Genomic DNA, 20,851 nt, shown 5'->3' with positions numbered 1-20,851 from the left:
TTATTTACTAAAATGGTGAAAATTCAAACAGATTAGAGAGGTCCTTTCAGAGCTGCTACAAACATTGTGTACGACGGAAAACAAAATGAAAATTGAGATCCAGTGGCAGGACCCATACATTGGGGCTTCACCCCCTAGCTTCAAATGGAAGCTTTGCAAGCGGCTAGGGAAAAAAGTCCTAGAGGAATGCTCAATGAGTCTGTTGACTGTATACTGAGGTGGTAAAATGGGGGGGGTGGAGGTGGGAGATCTATAAATCAGGGGTAGCCAATCTGGTGCTTCCACCCACATTCTTGGGCCCCCAACTCCCATCTGCCCCAGCCAGCCTGGTCCGGGGTTCTCCAAGAGAGGGAAGGTATGGGGTCCCTTCCAGTTCAGTCCTGGTCCTGTCGTGGTTGCAGCATCTGCAAAGGATTTTGGTGTTTTGGAAAAAATGTGTAGCAAGGGGGCAATTACAATGATCGGGGGACAGGAGCAGTTTACCTATGGAGAAGGACTAAAGGGGGACAGGGACCATTTAGTGCAGGGGGAAAACACCTTGCTACCACCCTCACACAGGGGCGCGGGTGGTGCTGTGATCTAAACCACTGAGGGTTTTGGGCTTGCCGATCAGAAGGTCGGCGGTTCGAATCCCTGTGACGGGGTGAGCTCCCGTTGCTTGGTCCCAGCTCCTGCCAACCTAGCAGTTAGAAAGCACGTCAAAGCGCAAGTAGATAAATAGGTACCACTCCAAGTGGGAAGGTAAATGCCGTTTCCGTGTGCTGCTCTGGTTTTCCAGAAGCGGCTTTGTCATGCTGGCTACATAACCTGGAAGCTGTACGCCGGCTCCCTCGGCCAATAACGCGAGATGAGCACACAACCCCAGAGTCGGTCACGACTGGACCTAATGGTTAGGGGTCCCTTTACCTTCTTATCTTCTCGGAAGGGACTATACTAGGCCTGGAAATTCCATCCAGTTCTGCCAGAAAAGTTTATTAAAATAATAATTATAAGCCAATGTATCAAAGATGCCCCCTCAGCCAGTACTGGCTCCCTCGGCCAGTAAAGCGAGATGAGCGCCGCAACCCCAGTGTCATCTGCGACTGGACCTAACGGCCAGGGGTCCCTTTACCTTTACCTTACCACCCTCACATTTAGCAGGTGTGGGGGAATGGATTCTGTGCCTATCCCGAGGGATGGGGCAGAGTTCTTCCACACGAGGGGGAACACGGCCCAGCCAGGTCTGTCCCCCCCGCCCCTGCTCCCAGTGTGAAGGAGCAATGTCTGCGTAGAGACTGGCTTGGGCCCAGGTTGTGTGAAGGACTTGCATCTTCCACATGGACCTTCCTGAGCTCTGAGATCTTTGGGGAAGGCCGTTCTTTCTGCCCCTAGACCTTTGCAGGCCTGCTTGCTGGGGCTGCGGGAGAGAAGGGCCTTCTCGGTGGTGTCAACTTCGGAACTCCCTGTCTAGAGGAGCCCCCCTTGTTGTCCTTCTGTCAGCTGGCGAAGACCATGTTGTTCCGGCAGCTGGGCTAAGTAGGGTGGCCTGACCCCCTCGTGCCATCATTTAAAAGGCTGCTTTGGTTCCTGCTTTTTCCTCCCAGTGTCTCTCTCCCTTTGCTATTCCTCAGAGCCTCTGGAGGAGTGCCAGTCGCAACCGCTCTCCCGCAGCTACTCCTCGGACACATGCAAAGCGCCTAATACCTACTGCGGGAAGGCAAATGGGTCAAGTGACGTCCTTCGACAGCAGCTTTTACTAAAACTCTTGGATCATTGTGCTGAATTTTCACTGGTCAGTCAGCGTCTCCAAGGCACAGCATTCCGGCTACTTACAAGTCTGGCCTTTTCACAGGGTTCCCCCACCTAGGAGTGTATAGTCGTAGAGGCGGGTGTGCATTTTGCTAATAAAAGAAGAACAATCAGTACAGCTCCCCAGCCGCATTTGGTGAGGATGTTGGGAACAGCCCAAGCACCATAATTCCGGACATTACTGCACGCCTCAAGGCACAGCTGCCCGAGGGCTCATCTAGACTTCCTTTTATGCCGCATTTCTAGGTACAGGCCTGCACTGTGTCCGAGAGCCCTCACCCACTTTTTAGCCTCAGCACTTGCCTTGCAAAAATCTGCTCTTTACTGCTAAATTGGAGCAAACAGCAATCCAGGGAAACCTCAATTTTCTGTTTGTTCCAATTCAGCACTAAAAAGTGGGTTTTTGCGGTGGTGTTGGGGAGGGGGAGTGCTCAGACTTGGACCTGGAAAGCACAGACCTGCTCCTAGAAAGTGTGGGGCGGAAAGCCCTGACTCACTAGTCGAAAGGTTTATGGCTCTTTTTCCTTGGCTGACGAAGCAGCAAGAGACTTGGAAGTGCCAGTAGGTTTAGACTGCTAAGATGCCACCGGGGCAATTCTTTCCACCCTAACCTTCTGCCCCATTAGGTCTGACCGTCTGGCAGCACCGGTGCAATGCCTGCCTGGCACAGCTGTTCTCTGCAAACCGCTGCTCTTTTTTTGGGGGGGGGGAAGATACAGGATTTGGTCTCTTCAGCCTTTGGTTGTACACAACCTGCCTTGGGACCTGCCAGTGTTAGCCACAGATTTTCACATGACCTTTTCTCTTTTCCAAACTCGGGCTGTTAAATTTGGGTCGCTGTTCTCCAGCTGAAGGTTGCTGTGCTACTCCTCGTAAGGAAACCCTGAACAAACCAGCCATCTTTTTGTATAACACTGGAGAGGTGATGGAGAAGAAAGGAGGGAAGTGCGAAAAGATACGAGGAAAGCAAAGGAAGCAGAAACGACAGTTCAGCTTTAGAAATAAAGATGATTTATTTAGCAAAAGCCAAGAAGCTCTAACACCACTGCCCGGGGTTTAAGTGCACTTACAGAGAAAGAAATTCCATAACATCCACCACTGCTTTTGCAAAAGGAGAGAAGGAAAAATGCAGAGGAAAACAGGCTTTATGAAGGAACCATCTGTGGAACGCCAGGAGATTCAGAAAGGCCTTCCTCCGGAGAGTGCCCTCGAAGCAGTCTGGGCTGCTGGGAGAGAGATCTACCCCATGACCTAGCCAAAGGGGCACTGCCAAGGCGAGCAGGTGCCTTCCTTTTCCAATGGCATTTTCTTGCCTGAGGCACCTGCCAATGTTGCTGGGCATGCTGGCACTTCTGGCTGTGGCTGCTCCATAGCAGGCGCTTTCCTGCCCTTACAACCGACACACACCCATTCCGCCTCTAAAGCATTCATTTGGCACAGTCCAGCTCACCCCACCCCCACTTTCATGCCTCCCTCCCGTCTTCAGCAAGGCCTTGGGATATCAGGGCCTGACCTAGGTCAGGAGAGCAGCAGCCCAGCCCCTTCACTGCTCTTGCCAAAACACAGAAGTATCTCGGATGCTCCCTTCCTCTTCCTGAACAATACTAGCAGGATTACGGCCTCCCTCCCAGTTCACCCCAAAGGCACTTTCTCCCTGAGCTGCGTCCCTGAAAGCCCAAGCTGCTGGGCAACCAATGGGCCTGACTTCTTCAGGGGAGATAATTTGACTTCAAACTCGCTGGGTTAAGAAGAGAAGAAGAGTTTGGATTTGATATCCCGCTTTACCCTAAGGAGTTTCAAAGCGGCTAACAATCTCCTTTCCCTTCCTCCCCCACAACAAACACTCTGTGAGGTGAGTGAGGCTGAGAGACTTCAGAGAAGTGTGACTAGCCCAAGGTCACCCAGCAGCTGCATGTGGAGGAGTGGGGAAGCAAACCCGGTTCACCAGATTACCGCTTTTAACCCCTACAACACACTGGCTCTTAAGTGGCAGACATAAACTAGCTCCAGATGTAACAATCCTGGTCAGATAAACCGTGGCTTCTCAACCTAAGACCGAGCCATGTGCCGTTTCCCTCTTGCAGGAAACAGTAGCTTAAGGGCCCCCCTCCCTCCAAACCTGGATATGCCACAGGAAACCAAGAAAGCTTTGCTGAAGTTGCGCAAGAGAGGGGAAGGGACGCAGCTTGTTCAATGGCTTTTGTCGCATTTGCATTGCTTCATCTGAACCAGGGGTGGAAAGAAAGGGTGGAGAGCAGCCACAAAAGAAAGGTCTCGCCTTGCAGACGCAGGTGGAATCCTGTGGACGTTATGTGAAAACTGCCTTCCCCAATTCTATTTTCAGTAGTTTTGCATAACAATCACCCACGGAATAAAAACAAAAACAAATAATCCAATTTGCTTAATGAGAAAGAACTGCACATCAGTTAAACGCAACATGCCTCCCTGTGCAGCCGTCCCTCTCCCTTCTCTCCCTGTTCATTCCTCCAACTACATCCCATGACCCTTGTTTGCAAGCAGATCCTTGGGAGGATTTGCAGAACGCCCTGGCAAATATTAATAGGAAATCTTCCTTTGGTGCCTGCCTTATGCTCCCCAACAGGGAAGGCCAGAAGCGATCGTTCCTCACAAGCCTAGGGAATGGCCTGCAAATTAAATAACGGCAAAAGTCTGCAGCGGCAGCAGGAGAATAGCACAAAATTCGAGCTATGGAAATGGTCAAAACTGAGCAAAAGCCCAACAATCCCAGAATGTTTCTGAGCACATGATGCTTCTTCAAGGCAGTATTAAGAGGGCAGCAGACCCTTGCTGTAGCTTCTGGTCTGGGTAAGAGCTAGAAGGAAGAGGGGGCACTGATGCTTCTTCTAGCTGCCAGTCATAATATGGGCCAGTCCTCAGAGATTGAAATAATAATAATAATAATAATAATAATAATAATAATAATAATATATTTATACCCTGCCCATCTGGCCGGGTCTCCCCAGCCACTCTGGGCGGCTTCCAACAGAAGAATAAAACACAACAATCTATTAAACATTAAAAGCCTCCCTGAACAGGGCTGCCTTCAGATGTCTTCTAAAAGTCTGGTAGTTGTTTTCCTTTTTGACATCTGTTGGGAGGGCGTTCCACAGGGCAGGCGCCACCACCGAGAAGGCCCTCTGCCTGGTCCCCTGCAACTTGGCTTCTCGCAACGAGGGAACCGCCAGAAGGCCCTCGGTGCTGGACCTCAGTGTCCCGGCAGAATGATGGAGGTGGAGACGCTCTTTCTGGTATACTGGACCGAGGCCATTTAGGGCTTTAAAGGTCAGCACCAACACTTTGAATGCATCTGCTGTCTCGCACAACCGAGTTCTAGTTCAGTTTATGCTGCGCAGGGACCCTTAAGAAGCCGCCCTGTTATTTTACTCAACAGCTCCCTGAAAGTGAGAAGTCCGTTTTGCAAAACGTATTCTGAACACAGAAGCTCCTTTAGGATTCTTTTGTGTCTTAAGTTAAAACTAAAAAACCTGGACCTCTCTCGCTTGCGGTATGCCGCTCACCCTATCCCTCAAAAAGCCACAAAAGAGAAAGCGGGACAGGAAAGGCCATGTCCCACGTGGGGAAGACAACCTGGGTAACGGAAGGCCAGGGCTGAGATGCTGCTTCCCAAAGGACGGTCAGAACACGGAGCCAATGGAATGCTTAACTACTGATGACTCCAAACGTTGCCCGAGTGCATTTCAGAGAACAAATAATAACGCTTGCCTCCATACAAAACATGCATTGCAACCCCCCAAAAGTTCTTCTCTGGCTCAGGTTCAAATCCAAGCTAGAGAGGAACATATGTAGTCTTTCCTCTGCCTCTCACCCACCCATTCCGCACCCTTGGAATTTACTTAGAAAGAACTGAGCCACTTTCTGAGTTTAGACAAAGAAACTCTAACTTTTCTGGTGCCCAGTTCCAAGCGCAACTGTAGCTCTGACTCGCCAAAGAGATTTTTGGGACGAACGCAGAGGCAGCCTGAGCTTTCAGACACACAGGCCTCCTTTGTGGAGTTGCTTCCATAAGGAACCAGCCCCTGTGTTCCTGCAGTTATACGCTCAGAGGACTAAGGTGCCAGAGTTACGACCAAAGAGTACGACTTATGCTTCTGGAACTGAGGCTGCCGTGCCAATAATTTCTACGGGATTCAAAAACTGCGGAAGTTCTCAGGTCCGCCAGTTCTAACACAAATTCCAACCAAGGTTCGATCATTTATCCACAGACAACCCATGAATTAATTGAACTGTTTCTTTCAGAGGTTCGCAGAAACATAAGGCTATTGGTCCTGTCTGGAAGCTGACTAGGGATAATCCTAAATATGGAAGGAAGGCAGCAAGGGAGGAGGAGAGGAAATCCCCCTGCAGGGCTATTGCAGATGCGACTCAGTAGCCGAAGCTAACCCACTAGGTACAAAAAAAGGCCCTTCTGAATTCTGCCATCTGTATGCATGATGCAAAAGAGGCAAACTTGCAGGTCCTTGCTAGATTTGCATAATTTATCCAGCTTCTAATAGGTCTTTTGGGGAGAGGGGGGGGGGAAGTGTTATGAAGCAACACCTGGACACTGCACACTCTCACTGCGGGCTTTTTAAGGTTTCCCCAGGAACTGCCGACAGTCTTTCACAACCACCTTTTCAGCTTTTCTAAAAGGAAGATGAGGATCCTCAAGATGCCGTCATTTGCACCCAGTACCGCTTTTTGGTGGTGCAATGCGGCACTTAAAAAAACAATTCCTGAGACCTTTGGGCATCCCGGAAAGCGGCTATTGCCTTCAGGAGGAAAACCGTCACCCTCCTCCCGACTTTCAGGTACCAAGACCCAGAAAAACAGAGAAGCAGGCTTTCCCCGGCCTGTTTGCAAGGAGGCCTGAGCCCCCCCCCCTCTCCTCCCCTGTCGCTTGCCACGGGCCTGAGATCTCTGCCTCCTCTTAAATGGCAACCTCTTCATCCAAGCTATCTCCCAGGCCCTGCTTGTTGAGGACACTGAGCAGGCGAAGCGCTTCCTCCTGGCCCCACGAGTCCCACTCCTCGCTGTCGTCCGTGTTGGACTCGTACTCTGAGGCGATCCCCGACTCACGGAACTTGAGGAGCTCCAAGCTGCCCAAGGGAGGGCCGTCGCTGGGGAGGAAGCAGAAACATTCCAGCTTCGCCAGGCAGTTGCTCCTACCTAAAGGACTGGCCAGGGGATCGGCAGCGTTGGAGAAGCTGGGGTGGAGCTGGAGCGGGCGAGTGTCCTCGGGCATAGGGGTGCTGGGGTCGCACAGAACGGGCAGCCCGCCGGGGCGGAAGGTGATTTCCAGCAAGCTGTCCTGAGAGCCTCCTGAAAGACAAAAAGAGAGAAGGAGGAGTGTCATGTCCTTTATCCAGTCTGCCTGATGTGAGAGAGGGAGGCTCAGGCCTCAGATCCTCTAGGTTGGCAGCAAATGCCGTGTAAAAAAAGGTAAAGGGCCCCATGGCGGTTAAGTCCAGTCAAAGGCGACTCTGGGGTTGCGGCGTTCGTCTCGCTTTCAGGCCGAGGGAGCCCGCGTTTGTCCACAGACAGCTTTCCGGGTCACGTGGCCAGACTAAACAAGGCCGAGGGGGATCTTGCGGCCTGGGCAGCCCAAGACCTCCAGACACACTGCCCAGGCTTGTGCCCCAGGGAGGTCATTCTGGTGCTGCTAACCAAACAAAAGCAACGCAGGAGGCAGCAGTGATACATTACCGGTCTCTGCAGCCACAGCAGGCGCTGTGATTCTCCAGTGCGGTGGTACCTCTGCTTATGAATAACTCTACTTACGAATTTTTCTACTTACGAACAGAGCTCCGTCCGCCATCTTGGATGCGGTTTAGATAGGATTTTTTCTACTTACGAATTTTTAGATAGGGTTGCTTCTACTTACGAATTTTTTTCTCCCAATGCATTCCTATGGGATTCGACTTACAATTTTTTTCGACTTACAAATGTGTGTTCGGAACGCATTAAATTCGTAAGTAGAGGTACCACTGTGGTTTGCCTTTTCCCCTGGAGGCACAACCCATGGTCTTTTGAGACAGTCTGATGCCAACAACAATTGATTTCTTAATCACATATAATAGGAGTTTTGCTTTATTTGTGATGTTTAGCTTATTTGTATTTGTTGTTTTGTTAGCAGTGTTTTATACATTCTAATGGACTGGTCATGTTGTACAGATGCCTGATTATCGTCTTCCAAAGCAACCACTCTGTTCCAAACTTAAAAATGGAAAGCATAAGGCAACAGAAGAGATTGAAAGACTCTCTCAAGGCAACTCTAAAAAAAAAGGAGTATAAACACTGACAATTGGGAAACACTGGCCTGCAAGCGCCCCAATTGGAGAACAGCCTTTACCAAAGGTGTCATGGGCTTTGAAGACGCTTGAACTCAGGACAAAAGGGAGAAACGTGCTAAGAGGAAGGCACGCTTGGCAAATCCACACCATGATCAACTCCCACCCGGAAACCTACGTCCCCGCTGTGGCTGGACGTGTGGATCCAGAACTCACTGTTAAAACCGTGTTTATAGAAGACAATCTTACTCAGCTACGGGGATTTGCCAGAGAAGAAGATACATTCTAATTGTTTCACTGATTATTTGTTAATTATCCTACATGATATATCTTGTATTTGTGATGTTCTATCACGTTATTATTATTGATTGTTTGTAAGCCGCTTTGGGATTTATTTGAATGAAAAGCAGCAGAGAAATATTACAAATCAAATGAGGAGGTGGGTGGTCTCAAAACAGTTTGTGCATGAGTTTAAACACCACCATTGGAATCGGCTTCTTGCAAAAATTGAAGAGCAAGTGGGAGGACAACAATTCTCAATACCTTTTTTTAGGTTTAAGAATATTTGAGAACACCAGCCTCCTTGGTGCTTTTCAGACTCTCTCCACTTTCAGACAGGTTAAAACCCCTCCCCCAATTTTCATTTTATATGGGCTGAAAATACATGTTTCTTTAGGTTGGGTTCCGGGTGACATCTTTCTGTGGCCGTTTATGGGATTTTGCGAATGCATTCCGTTTGGCTTCACTCTGCTTGCCTTGCAAACTGCTTTTAGCAATCGGGAAAACAAAAAAAAAAACATTTCAATGAGTAGATCGGGGGGAATTCCCTGCCTCGCAGTGTCACTGTGACGGTAAGCACAAAGCTGGAAGAGCAACTGTCAATTAAAAAGCTTGCTCTAAGGCGTTTAGGAGAAGCAGCAGAATGAAAAGAAAGGGGGGAGGAGAGTGGAGGAAGAGCTCTTACTGGGGTTGGATCCCAACAGCTTTGCCTCTAGTTCTTGCACCTGCTTCACCAGAAGCGAAATATGTTGCAGGAGGTCCTTATTCTGCAGCAGGAGCTGGTGCACTCGGGCTTGGGCCTCAAGGCGGGCAGCGGCCTCTGTTGCCAGCTGGTCCTTCAGCAGGTGCACCTGCAGGATAAAGGAAGACGCAGGTGAGATGAGTGGCAGAGAGGAAGCAGGGAAGGAAGCAAAGGAAAATCTTCTCGGAAGACACTCTGCACCTATGCAGCCATGTGCCTGCTGGGACCGTCACAAAACTACTAGATTCCCCAAATTGGGGAGGGGGCATTATAAGGGGTGGGGGTCCTGAAACATTGCAAATTGTTTTGTGGAGAAGGCACCCAGTGGCGTGGCTTCCTCCCTTCTTTTTTACAGTACTCCTCCCTCCCCCCACTAGGACATTTTGGGGGTGTACATTATGCACACATACGAACTGTGGGCACACCCACATTTTTTTGCCCCCTGGCAACATGCCTTCTGGCCAAGCATCTTTGCCACTATCTCAGAGACAGAAACCAAATGGATAAAAACTGGTTTCGGATTTACAAAGACATAAAAATAAAATAGGGACGATCACTTCTTAGGCCATGCTAATTTTAAAACGGAAGAAGCATATTCTTTTCTTTAATTCATCGAAGTGAAACTTGAAATGAGGAAGCGCAATTATAGTGTAAATCATGCAAGTTCTAGAATTACTATAAGTATGGAAAATTGCAAGAAGATTCAATCACGGTATAGAATGGGAGGGGGAAACAAAACTCATTTCTTACTTCTATAGCATATTGTTAAACTGCAACAGACAAAAGGGTGGTCCTTCTTGAATTCATGTACATGGTATTAACGTAGTGTTTTGAGTTTTTTGTTATGAAAAATGCTGTTTTCAACATTGTATTTGGCCTAGTCATGTCTTTCCCCACTGTATATAAAGTATTGCTTAAAAGTGATATAAATTAAACAAAAACAAACAAAATGGAGGCATGGCTCTGTTTCAAATCACTCTTGCTGTAGTTGGTGATTCCCTAAAGGACCTGTCAAAAATGCATCGCCTCAAAGTATTCAGAATTCACGAATCAGGACTAAACATCAGGTAACCACTGTCATGGCTATAAAAAGAATAGCCCTACTCACAGAAGATAATGTGACAGGGCTCTAATGATAAACAGCAGCAGATATTTTTTAAAAAAATCAATGATCAAATACAAACCTACCATGTATCACAAAATTACAATACAATACAATACACTTTATTTGACTGATAGAAAGTATCACAAAATTGTAAAAAGCCAGGAAACTAGATATGGGCTGAAGCATCGTCAGCTTCCTTGTAAATGTATCTAACACTTTGTAGAGCAGGCACCCCCAAACTTCGGCCCTCCAGACATTTTGGACTCCAATTCCCATCTTCCCTGACCACTGGTCCTGTTAGCTAGGAATCATGGGAGTTGTAGGCCAAAACATCTGGAGGGCCGAAGTTTGGAGATGCCTGTTGTAGAGCAACAGAAGCAAAGAACGGCAGGTCCTTATACATATTTTGAAAGAGGGGGAAACCAACAGAGGGACGGAAGCGTGAAGGTAACTGGGGACAAACTGTGTGATAATGCACTTACAGGTTCCTAAAGAGTAGCTAGAAAATGCGCCCAGGAAAAGTGGATTTTCACAAGGTGGCACAGGGAGATGAAACGTGATGGGCACTGAGTGATGCTAAGAGCCATTCAAAGCTTATATCAAGGCTTGGTGCCTGGACAACAGAGAAAGCTGTGCCCGTTGTTGCTGGCTATTGAGAGTAACAGACCAGAGAAAGGCTTAGGAGAAAAGATCTTGAGTTTGAAATTGTGATGAGGCACCCCATTAGACAGGATAAGCTGTTGGAGGTGTCAGGAGGGAGAATGAGCTGGGGCAAAGAGGGAGAACCAGGTGACAGCAGCATTCTGGCGATATTGAAAGCCAAGGTAACTGTCGGCAGCCGGGCTGGGGTAGCAGGCAGATTTAAAAATATCTAGGAATGAGGAACAGACTCCTGAGCAACATTCCGTGGAAACACTGAACGAGAAATAAAATAAAATAAAAAAATGACTACAACAGAGTCACGGGGACCCAATCGGGCACCTCTCCCATGACACCAGCCTCTGCCCCTTTAAGGCATCTGGTCTCAGCGAAAAGGCAGAGGCCGGGCCTCCTTTGCTCTGGAGCATTTCTCAGACAGGAGATCCCTTTGTGTTCTTCCCTCCCGCAGAACAGAGATAACAACCTGGGACACGGCCACTTGCGTCTGCTGTGTCTGCTGCTGCAAGAGCCGATGCAGAAGCTCCCTTTGGTGGTGAGCAGAGAGAGGGGTCCCTGGCTCAGGCAGCTGGGCAGAAGAAGAAGAAGGGAGCAGCATCTCGGGGGAAGCCGCCAGGATGTCCTCATTGTGGAGCAAGCCCTGAAAAAGACAAAGAAGCTGCAGGGGATCAGAAGGGTCCACCCCAACACCTCACCCCTCCAGGCTCCCCACTGGTGGAAGCAAACACAGTCTGCACAGACTATGGGCTTCACAAAACAACAAGATGGCCAGGGTAGAAATCACAGAGGTGAAGTCATGACAGCCGATGGATCTTCTGATAACACAGCAGGACTAAACCGCTTCTGGCGCAATGAGACACTGTGACAGAAACTAGAGTGCATGGAAACGCCATTCACCTTCCCGCCGCACCGGTACCTATCTATCTACTCGCACTGGCGTGCTTTCGAACTGCTAGGTTGGCAGGAGCTGGGACAGAGCAATGGGAGCTCACTCCGTCGCGGGGATTGGAACCGCCGACCTTCTGATCGGCAAGCCCAAGAGGCCTGGTGGTTTAGACCACAGCGCCACCCGCGGCAGGGATGTGGAGGAAGAGCCCTGTGCAGGCACAGCCCAGCACAGGCAAGGAGAGCCCACGGCTTCCTACGGCCCCATTCATGCCCCACGGCCACATGGCAAAAAGTGACGCGGCTGTTTTCACAGTGTCAAAATTGGAATGAGGGGGGCAGAGGGGAACAAGGCTGCCCCCACCCTGTGGCACCTGGGAAGCTGGTCCTGTCCCTTCTTGCTCCTGCCCTCTCTTGCCTCATCGGACCTGGAGCAGCACCCAACGAGGCCAGCCATGGCTGGGCAGGGAGGGTGCCGCTTTTTCTAGCTAGGATGCGAATTCCCTAAAGGAATCTGCCAGGCACAGTCTCCAAATAAGCCTATTAATGTTAAAGCAGGTACCTTCACTGTGCACTTTCAGACTCCTTCTAGAAACGCTTTTATTTAACACAACCTGTTGAGACATATAAGGACCCAGGTGGCGCTGTGGGTTAAACCACAGAGTCTAGGGCTTGCTGATCAGAAGGTCGGCGGTTCGAATCCCTGTGACGGGGTGAGCTCCCGTTGCTCGGTCCCAGCTCCTGCCAACCTAGCAGTTCGAAAGCATGTCAAACTGCAAGTAGATAAATAGGAACCGCTACAGCGGGAAGGTAAACAGCGTTTCCGTGTGCTGCTCTGGTTCACCAGAAGCAGCTTTGTCATGCTGGACACATGACCTGGAAGCTATACGCCGGCTCCCTCGGCCAATAATGCGAGATGAGCGCGCAACCCCAGAGTCGGTCACGATTGGACCTAATGGTCAGGGGTCCCTTTACCCTTTACCTATTGAGACATATAATTTCCTATTTGCTTTTAAAATTTCCCAGCTTCCTTTGTATTCTTGATAATGGTTTCATAAAGTTTTGTGAACGTTACATGAGATTTATCACCATTATTTCATTTAGAATTTTTTTCCTCAACTGCATAAACTACTTCTGGCTAGTATCGAACCTGGAAGAAAAGCAGGCCTGGGATCTAGAAGGGAGGCAATGGAGCCCTTCGCCTTGGGGAGGTGGGGCTTATAAAGAACACGGCTTTCCCCTGCCAGTGGCCATCGGTGCTAGAGGCTGTTTGCTGGTGGGAAGACAACAGATCAACAAGCATCCCAATCAAATCCCACTGGGGGAAGACACCACAGAGTTGCTTTGATTTGCCATATCTAAGGCAAGAAAGATCACACACACACCCAGATTAAATCCACAGAAATGTGGGTCATCTCCCACCCCCCAAGATGACTCTAAGGCTTGGTAAATTTGCTCTGCAGGCCTCTCTTCTGCTCCTGTGCTGTGGCTGCAGCCTGCTCTTTTGCAGACTCCTGGTTCTACGGGATGGGAGCCAATAGATTTCCGTAGGGTGCAGTCCGCCTCCCCCCCCCCCGATGAATGTACCTTGGTGCAAAGCAAGCCAGGCAGCTCTCCCCCGACAGCATCAAGGTCTGTCACTCCTCTGTTGAACTCCAAGTGGTGCCTCCCCGGCAAACTAGAGTCCACAGCATCAATGTCCGTTTCCTCAGCGACAACAACCGGCTCGGCTTCAGGCAAGGCTAGGAGAAAACAAAGGGTACCGTGAGGGCGGGTGGTGGTAGAGGGAATTATCCCCAAAAAAACTCTTGGTAGAAAATGGCAGGAATTCCGCAAGCTTCTCCTCTAAGGGTCAAGGGGGCTGGTAGAGGCTCTGTGTGGCCTGCATGCCAAGAGGCAGGCAGTGGTGTGTGTGTGTGTGTGTGTGTGGCAGCAGAGGATCCAACCCCCACGGCAGGACGCCAGGAACAGATAAGACAAGGGAAAGTTCTTACCAACTGCTTTTTATTCAATATTCACAGAGAGAGGCTTGGAAATGCAGCCACTTGGAATAATGGCGTTGCCCCGTGTGAGTCTCCACCCCCCTCCCCTCTCATACGTCACAGCTACGGGTGCTGACAAGTGCCCTCTGCCTTTGAGCTCTTTGCTCTCCTACTTTCAAGGCTCGCCAGGTTCTGGGAGAGGGTGGTCTGGAATGCTTCCTAAAGACACTGTGTCTGTCAGCTATTGCCCTCCTGGTGCTTCTTCTTCCTCCTCCTCCTCTCCCATTATCTCCCAGCTTTTCCCTTCATCTTCCCCTGACCTGTGACCTCCCTCAAACCTGAACTGTCTCAGGCCGGGGAGACGGTCTCCACCATTCGTCCTCTGCCCAGTCCCTGACAGAATGAACCCGGATGTTTGCTTTGCACACCCTTTCAACTCTGCGTCAAGAGGGAGAGGGAGTTTCTCAAACTTTGCCAAGTGCAATGTTCCTCGTCATGTTGCTGCAGGCTGCCACAGCGCCGTTGGGGCTTCTTCCCCACCCTGGGGCGGTTATGGAATCATAGAGCCATAGAACTGTGGTGTTGGAAGGGACCCTTGCAGGAATCTCAACTGAAGCATCTATGAAAGATCCCCCCCCCGGTGGTTTCTGCCAGCCCTGTTGCTCTGGGAAGAGAGTGATTCTCTTCAGGACTTAGTCCGAGGAGGGGGCACATCCAGGAGAAGAAGATCTTTGCCCTTGCCCTTGCCCACGTACCTGGCGCCTCCGGGTCTTCTCTGCCCTTCTCGCTCTGGCTGTCCTCTTGGCCGTCCGCGTTCTGGTGAGTATGCTGCAGGCTCAGCTTGTGGCAGACCTCAAACGCTTGCCCCACAGTTCGGACAATGCGCATGGCCTGACTCTGCAGAGAGGGAAGGAAAGAGGTTTCTCCCGGGACACAAAGAACCACGGACCCTTTGCCAAATCAAGAGCCTCCTGCCACCTCTGCCCTGATGCGAACTGGAGAGAAACCCCAAGGATTCAACTCCAACAGTGGGTAGTGCCACACAGGATCCTGACCATTCAAGCAGTCCAGGCAAGGCATGTAACTGCCCCCAGCTCCCCCATCCCCTCTCTCTTTTATATAATTTTAATAAAAAATTCCGTTTTATAATTTAAAATACTCATTAAACATCCTTAAGATATCAATGACTTTCCCACTTCTCTTTCCATGGTTCATTTTGCATATCATATATCCCTGCATATTTTACATAAACTAAACCATTCGGTATTCCTTTATGACATCCGTCAAAACTTGTTGAATTTATCTTAATGCTGCCAGGGTTTTCAGCTGTACACAATTATTTCCCATATATTCAATAAACGTTTTCCAATTTTCTCTAAACGTTTGTTCTTCTTGTTCTCTTATTCTTTGTTAAGTCTGCAAGCTGCGCATATTCTGTCAAGTTAAGTTGCTATTCTTCTTTGGTTGGAACCTCGCTTGTTTTCCATTTTTGGCCGCAGTAGTGGCAGTAGTGGCATACAGAAATAACCTTTTTTGAGACCTGGGAATTTCAGTCTGAATTATCCCAAACAGAAAGGACTCTGGGTTTTTTTTTGGGGGGGAGTACTTATAATCCCCCCCCAATTCGTTATGGATCATTTCCCAATACTCTTCTATCCTTTTACAAGTCCACCACATATGCAAGAAAATTCCCTCCACCTCTTTGGATCTCCATGGGAAGCCAATTCTTAAGTCCAGAGGGGGCCCCTCCAGATGTTTCAGTCTTCCATAGCATGTAAAAACAGAAAGAAGGAGTAAAAGAAGGGAAAAAACCTTTGGCACCCGAAGTGGTCTTTTCTCGTACTAGCTTCCCTCCTTCAATCTGGGGGAGAAAATTGCATTCCTTGTAACCTGCTCACAATCCCCATCTAAGTAGGTCTCAGGTTCCACACTGTGTCTCCAGCTGCAAGCTCGGCCAGAGGCGCTAACTCCACATTTACACTATGATCCTGCCCTGCAAAGAGAGATACTCAGAGGCCCCCCCTCCCCAAGGTTTGCCTGCTGCTGGCCAGACCAGACCAGCTTGGAGCTCACCTTCTTCTTCGACTTGAAGACATTGCAACGGAAGACGTTGCTGGAGCCATCCCTGGCAATGTAGCTGAAGATCTTCAGGTCCTGGGAATCGTGGGACACGTAGAATATCCTGCAGGAACGGCACAATAATTGTACAGATGCCCAAGGTGTGCAAAAGAGGCTCCCATGCTCTTTGGCAGGGATGGGAGCCTGTGGACCCGCCAGGTGTGGTCGGACTCACGAGTCCCATCACCCCTTGGTCATGCTGGTTGCCATGGGTGGGAGTCCAATAACAGCTTCCCACCTGGGCACAAGAGGAAATCAGGACAAGGGCAGGTAGGGAACTCCTGTGTTGGAATGGCTATTTGGGGTGGGCCCTGCATAAAGATAAAAAGGTAAAGGTAAAGGACTCTGGGACGGTTAAGTCCAGTCCGAGGCGACTATGGGGTTGCAGTGCTCATCTCGCTTTCAGGCCGAGGGACCCGGCGTTTTATCCACAGACAGCTTTCTGGGTCATGTGGCCAGCAGGACTAAACCGCTTCCGGCGCAACAGGACACCGTGACGGAAACCAGAGCAGCGCACGGAAACGCTGTTTACCTCCCCACCCCACCCTATTTATCTACTTGCACTGGCGTGTTTTCGAACTGCTAGGTTGGCAGGAGCTGGGACAGAGCAACGGGAACTCACTCCGTGGCGGGGATTCGAACCGCCGACCTTCTGATCGGCAAGCTCAAGAGGCTCAGTGGTTTAGACCCCAATGCCACCCTTTGCATACAGGGTATCAGGTACTAATGAAGGACACCAGGCTCCATGTGGCAACACTCAGAGTGGCGGGGGGGAATCCCTGACCCAGAAAAGTCCACCTGCTGTCAACTTTGCAGGAGGCATCAACTGGCTCTTGTGAATAGTGACAAGCAAGGCCATGTCCCTTTCCATTTCATGTGGGTTTTTTCTTATGCTTTTAAAGCGACCGAGCCCACCCTCCCCTTGTGCCTCGTCTGCAGTGCGAGGTTCCCTCTGCTTCCCCTTTCATTAACCTGCCAGCAGCGGCCAGAGGCCCAACTGTAGATTTCCTTTGGCCAGAGGCAGACCGACCCAGGTTAAGTGCGCTATGAGCCGACGACACTCCTTCCCTGCTCCCGAAATCTCACCTGTAGATCGGGTCGTGCATCACCAGCAGTTTGCTCTCGTCCCAGTCCCACTCTTTCTTCTGCAAAAGAGAGCTGCGCATAAGCAAGACAGATGCCTCACTGAGTGGCAAGAGATATTACAAAGCTCACAAGGAAGGTTTTGTGCATCGACCATCCTTCAGGTGACCTGGCATCAGGCTGATGTCACCTGCAACTGGCTGAGGTTTGACTCTGCACTGGCTGCAGGTGCCTTTTGCCCGGAAGGAAGAGGCACCTGCAGACAATGCAGCAGGATATGGCCCGCGCTAGCCAGCTGATGGGCAAGGCTTGGGTTCTACTCGGGAAACAGGAGCGCACAGTCAAACAAGGGGGCTGGAGGGGCCCCCTTTTTTGTGCACCCTGAAGCAGTGGCAGGGGGGTGGAAGGGGAGCAAAGAGAAGAAGGAAGCTTCTTTCTCCCCTGGGTCTCCCCCACCGCCCTGCCCCGCTGCAGGAAGCACAAGAAGACTGTGTTTCAAAGCACCCACAAGATTCGTTCTCCCCTTCATGCCCCCTCAATGCAGTAAGAAATGCTGCTGTACATTTGAAAAGGCAGACTCACTGCTCATTCTTCTCACGGCAACAGCAGCAGGGACAGGGACCGCTAAGGGGGAGAAAGAAGTGTCCGCCTATTTGTCTTTCTGTCCGCCCGCCCCCGCCTCCCCACCATTGCCACTGCTGCCTGTAAGACTGGAACATTTGATTTGACCAATTCTGGTAAGGGTCTGACCGGCAGAGACAAAAGGAAGTTTGCCACCCAGGTTGTGTCCTGCTGAGCAGAAAAGCGTCCCGAGCAAATATGGGGGAAAGAGTCGACTCTCTTTTACCTCACAGAGCCCGATAGGACAGTGGACACCTCATGAAAGTCAATGATTTCCTGCACGGAAATCTCCTCCCATCCAGTCTAAGGGAGGAATTGCACAAAAGGGGCCCAGAGCTTATTGCAGCCTGAGAAATTGGGAGCTCACCTTCTTTTTCTTCTTTTTCTTCAGCAGCACCTTCACGCCGTCCACAGACACAATGAGAGTGACCTTCTTCTTCTTTATACTTTTGGCTTTGAACTCGTACTGTGGGGAGCAAAAGCACAACGGGAAGGAAGGCCCCCCCTCAGCAGCGTCTCCAAGCAATTTGTGCCGCAAACGAGTCTACCCTTCGGTCTGCCACCCCCAGAGGCCTATTTCATGCGCAAGGCAGCCCCCATGTCATAGCCCCCATGTTTCCTAAGGGCACTTTGTGTGCACCCTGCTTTGCGCAAGCAGCCTCATAAGGGGGCCAGACAGGTGGGCAGAAGACAAGGGCAGCAACAGCAGAAGATGCGATGTGCTTGGAGGAGATGCCCCCTCAAGAGCGGCTTCCGCAGGCCTGGCCAGCTGCCTGCCTGTTGAGGAAGAAACCTTTTTTCTTTTTTAAAAATAATCTTTATGAAATTCCTGTTTTACATTTTAGAATACAGTGGTACCTCGGTTTATGAACACAATTGGTTCCAGAAGTCTGTTCATAAACTGAAGCGTTCATAAACTGAAGCGAACTTTCCCATTGAAAGTAATGGAAAGTGGATTAATCCGTTCCAGACGGGTCCACGGAGTACTCAACCTGAAGCGTACTTACCGTAACCCAAAGCATGGGTGTAATTGGTTCCGGAAGTCTGTTCATAAAGTGAAGCGTTCATAAACTGAAGCGAACTTTCCCATTGAAAGTAATGGAAAGTGAATTAATCCGTTCCAGATGGGTCCATGGCATTCGTAAACCGAAAATTCATAAACCGAGGTGTTCATAAACTGAGGTTCCACTGTATCCACTTAAACAACCTTAAAATATCAATGACTTCCTTTCCTCTCTTCCATGGTTCATTTTGCACAACATAAACCGCTGAATATTTTACATAAACTAAACCATTCAGTATTCTATTATTGCATCCACCAAAACTTATTTACACTGCTGGATTTCTCTTAATGCTGCCCACGTTTTCAAATATACACAATTTCCCTCCATATATTCAATAAATTTCCCCCCAATCTTCTTATTCTATATCAGGCATCCCCAAACTGCGGCCCTCCAGATGTTTTGGCCTACAACTCCCATGATCCCTAGCTAACAGGACCAGTGGTTGGGGAAGATGGGAATTGTAGTCCAAAACATCTGGAGGGCCGAAGTTTGGGGATGCCTGTTCTATATGTTATTCTTATTCTATATGTTAGGTCCGCAAACTGCGCATATTCCATCAGTTTAATTTGCCGATCTTCTTTAGTTGGAACCTCACTCGTTTTCCATTTTGGGGCTAACAAAACATGGGCCGCAGTAGTGGCATACATAAAAAACCTTTTTTGACACCTGGGAATTTCAGTCTGAATTATCCCTGACAGAAAGGACTCTGGCTTTTTTTGGTGGGGGGGGGGAGAGTTAAAATTTTTTTTTCCAGTTCATTATGAATTATTTCCCATCACTCTTTTACCCTTTTACAGGTCCCCCACATATGCATTTCATTTCATTCCCATGGGCTCAAGTAGCCCTCCACTTTCTTTATTACTGTATATTCCAGCGTATAAGACTACTTTTTAACCCAGGAAAATCTTCTCAAAAGTTGGGGGTCGTCTTATACCCCGGGTTGACTTATTAATACGGCGAGTACATCCCAAACTCTATATTTTAACTGGAAAAGTTGGGGGTCGTCTTATAATACGCCGGAATATACTAGTTACAGATCTGTACGATTTGTAAAAAACAAAAACAAAAACCACTTCTGTAACCACATGCAAACTCTTAAATGTTGTATCTTATCTTTAATAAAAACATCAATACCTCCCGGTAAAATCCTGAGTCGACAGTTCTGTTTTCTGGCTTGGTTAGCCACCGGCATGTCCTCAAGCCAGATACCGGCCTTAACTGACCATTGGGCTGCTGAGAAGCACATTTACAAAGACTTGTCCGAGTGTAACTATCTCCTAAAGGAAGCTTCTCCTATGGGAAGCCGCTTCATGTCATCTCTACAACCCTTATTTGTCCACAGAATCGCTCCATGGGTCAGACTCGCTCCAGGCAGGTGACCAGCATGGAATTCTGCATTTGCAAACCACCAAAAGAGGGGCATATATCGATCATTCAGGGGCAGGAACAGGGAATGGCAACGTGATAGAAAGCTGGATTTCCTCGTCAACAATGTCACAGAAGGGCATAGGCCTGGTGCCAACATCATATCATAGAATCAGGAAGATCCTGTTTTCAAAAGGTCACATGTGACAGAATTCATCAGATTAATGCACACTGCTTCCACCTCTCAAGAGTTTACATAAGCAAAACCAACTCATACACACATTCAGGGCGGTTGCATAATATTCATATAAAATTCGGGCCAGGGAGAGTTTTATTAGGACCAACCAAACATGTCACAAAACGGTGGGAACCTTTTTGTCCTCCAGAAGAGGCAAGAGTTGGAAGGGGAGTAAAGACATGTAAACAGGGAAAAGGTACAAAAGTATGCTTGGGATCCTATTCAGCTATTCAGGATCCTGCTAAATATTTAAATCCTTGAATCCAGCGGTCCAAATGCACGGAACAACAAGATCTTCCCATCTAACATCCTCCAGGCTTCAAAGCCCTTGGGAGTTCAAAAGGGGGAAAATTTACCAAGGTATGAGGTGCAACAGACAAAAGAAAAAACGGGCCGCTAAGGAATAAACTATGCCATTCCTAGAGACCTTTCCCCAAGATCAGTTTTCACTGAGTGAGTGGGCAATCTTCTATCCTCTTTACTGAACACTTTTGGGATGTGAAACCATGAGAATCTCTCCACAGAGAATGCATCTACAGTCGTACCTCTACTTACGAATAACTCTACTTACGAATATTTCTACTTACGAATGGAGCTCCGTCCGCCATCTTGGATG

General features: G+C 49.1%; 1 protein-coding gene across 2 annotated transcripts in view; it reads right to left on the bottom strand.

Annotated features, from left to right (window-relative positions):
* The window catches only part of LOC118089049 (carboxyl-terminal PDZ ligand of neuronal nitric oxide synthase protein), a 60,544-nt gene that overhangs the window by 15,713 nt on the left and 23,980 nt on the right, over positions 1-20,851 (bottom strand). Inside the window, exons 3-10 of one of the 2 annotated variants that reach the window (XM_088674882.1) lie at positions 17,936-18,034; positions 16,951-17,009; positions 15,820-15,928; positions 14,502-14,643; positions 13,352-13,506; positions 11,346-11,519; positions 9,061-9,226; positions 6,976-7,128 (exon numbers count right to left, since the gene is read on the bottom strand). In XM_088674882.1, coding sequence (XP_088531008.1) covers positions 6,976-7,128; positions 9,061-9,226; positions 11,346-11,519; positions 13,352-13,506; positions 14,502-14,643; positions 15,820-15,928; positions 16,951-17,009; positions 17,936-18,034 — 1,057 coding nt within the window. Of the gene's footprint in view, positions 1-6,975; positions 7,129-9,060; positions 9,227-11,345; positions 11,520-13,351; positions 13,507-14,501; positions 14,644-15,819; positions 15,929-16,950; positions 17,023-17,935; positions 18,035-20,851 lie in introns of both variants that reach the window. The other variant, XM_088674883.1, reaches the window with a different exon arrangement.

The sequence above is a fragment of the Zootoca vivipara genome, chromosome 7 (assembly GCF_965207765.1).
Source record: "Zootoca vivipara chromosome 7, rZooViv2.hap1.1, whole genome shotgun sequence".
In the NCBI taxonomy this organism is placed as follows: Eukaryota; Metazoa; Chordata; class Lepidosauria; order Squamata; family Lacertidae; genus Zootoca; species Zootoca vivipara.
The sequence above is the reverse complement of the archived record's forward strand: the minus strand, read 5'-3'. Positions and strand labels throughout refer to the sequence as shown.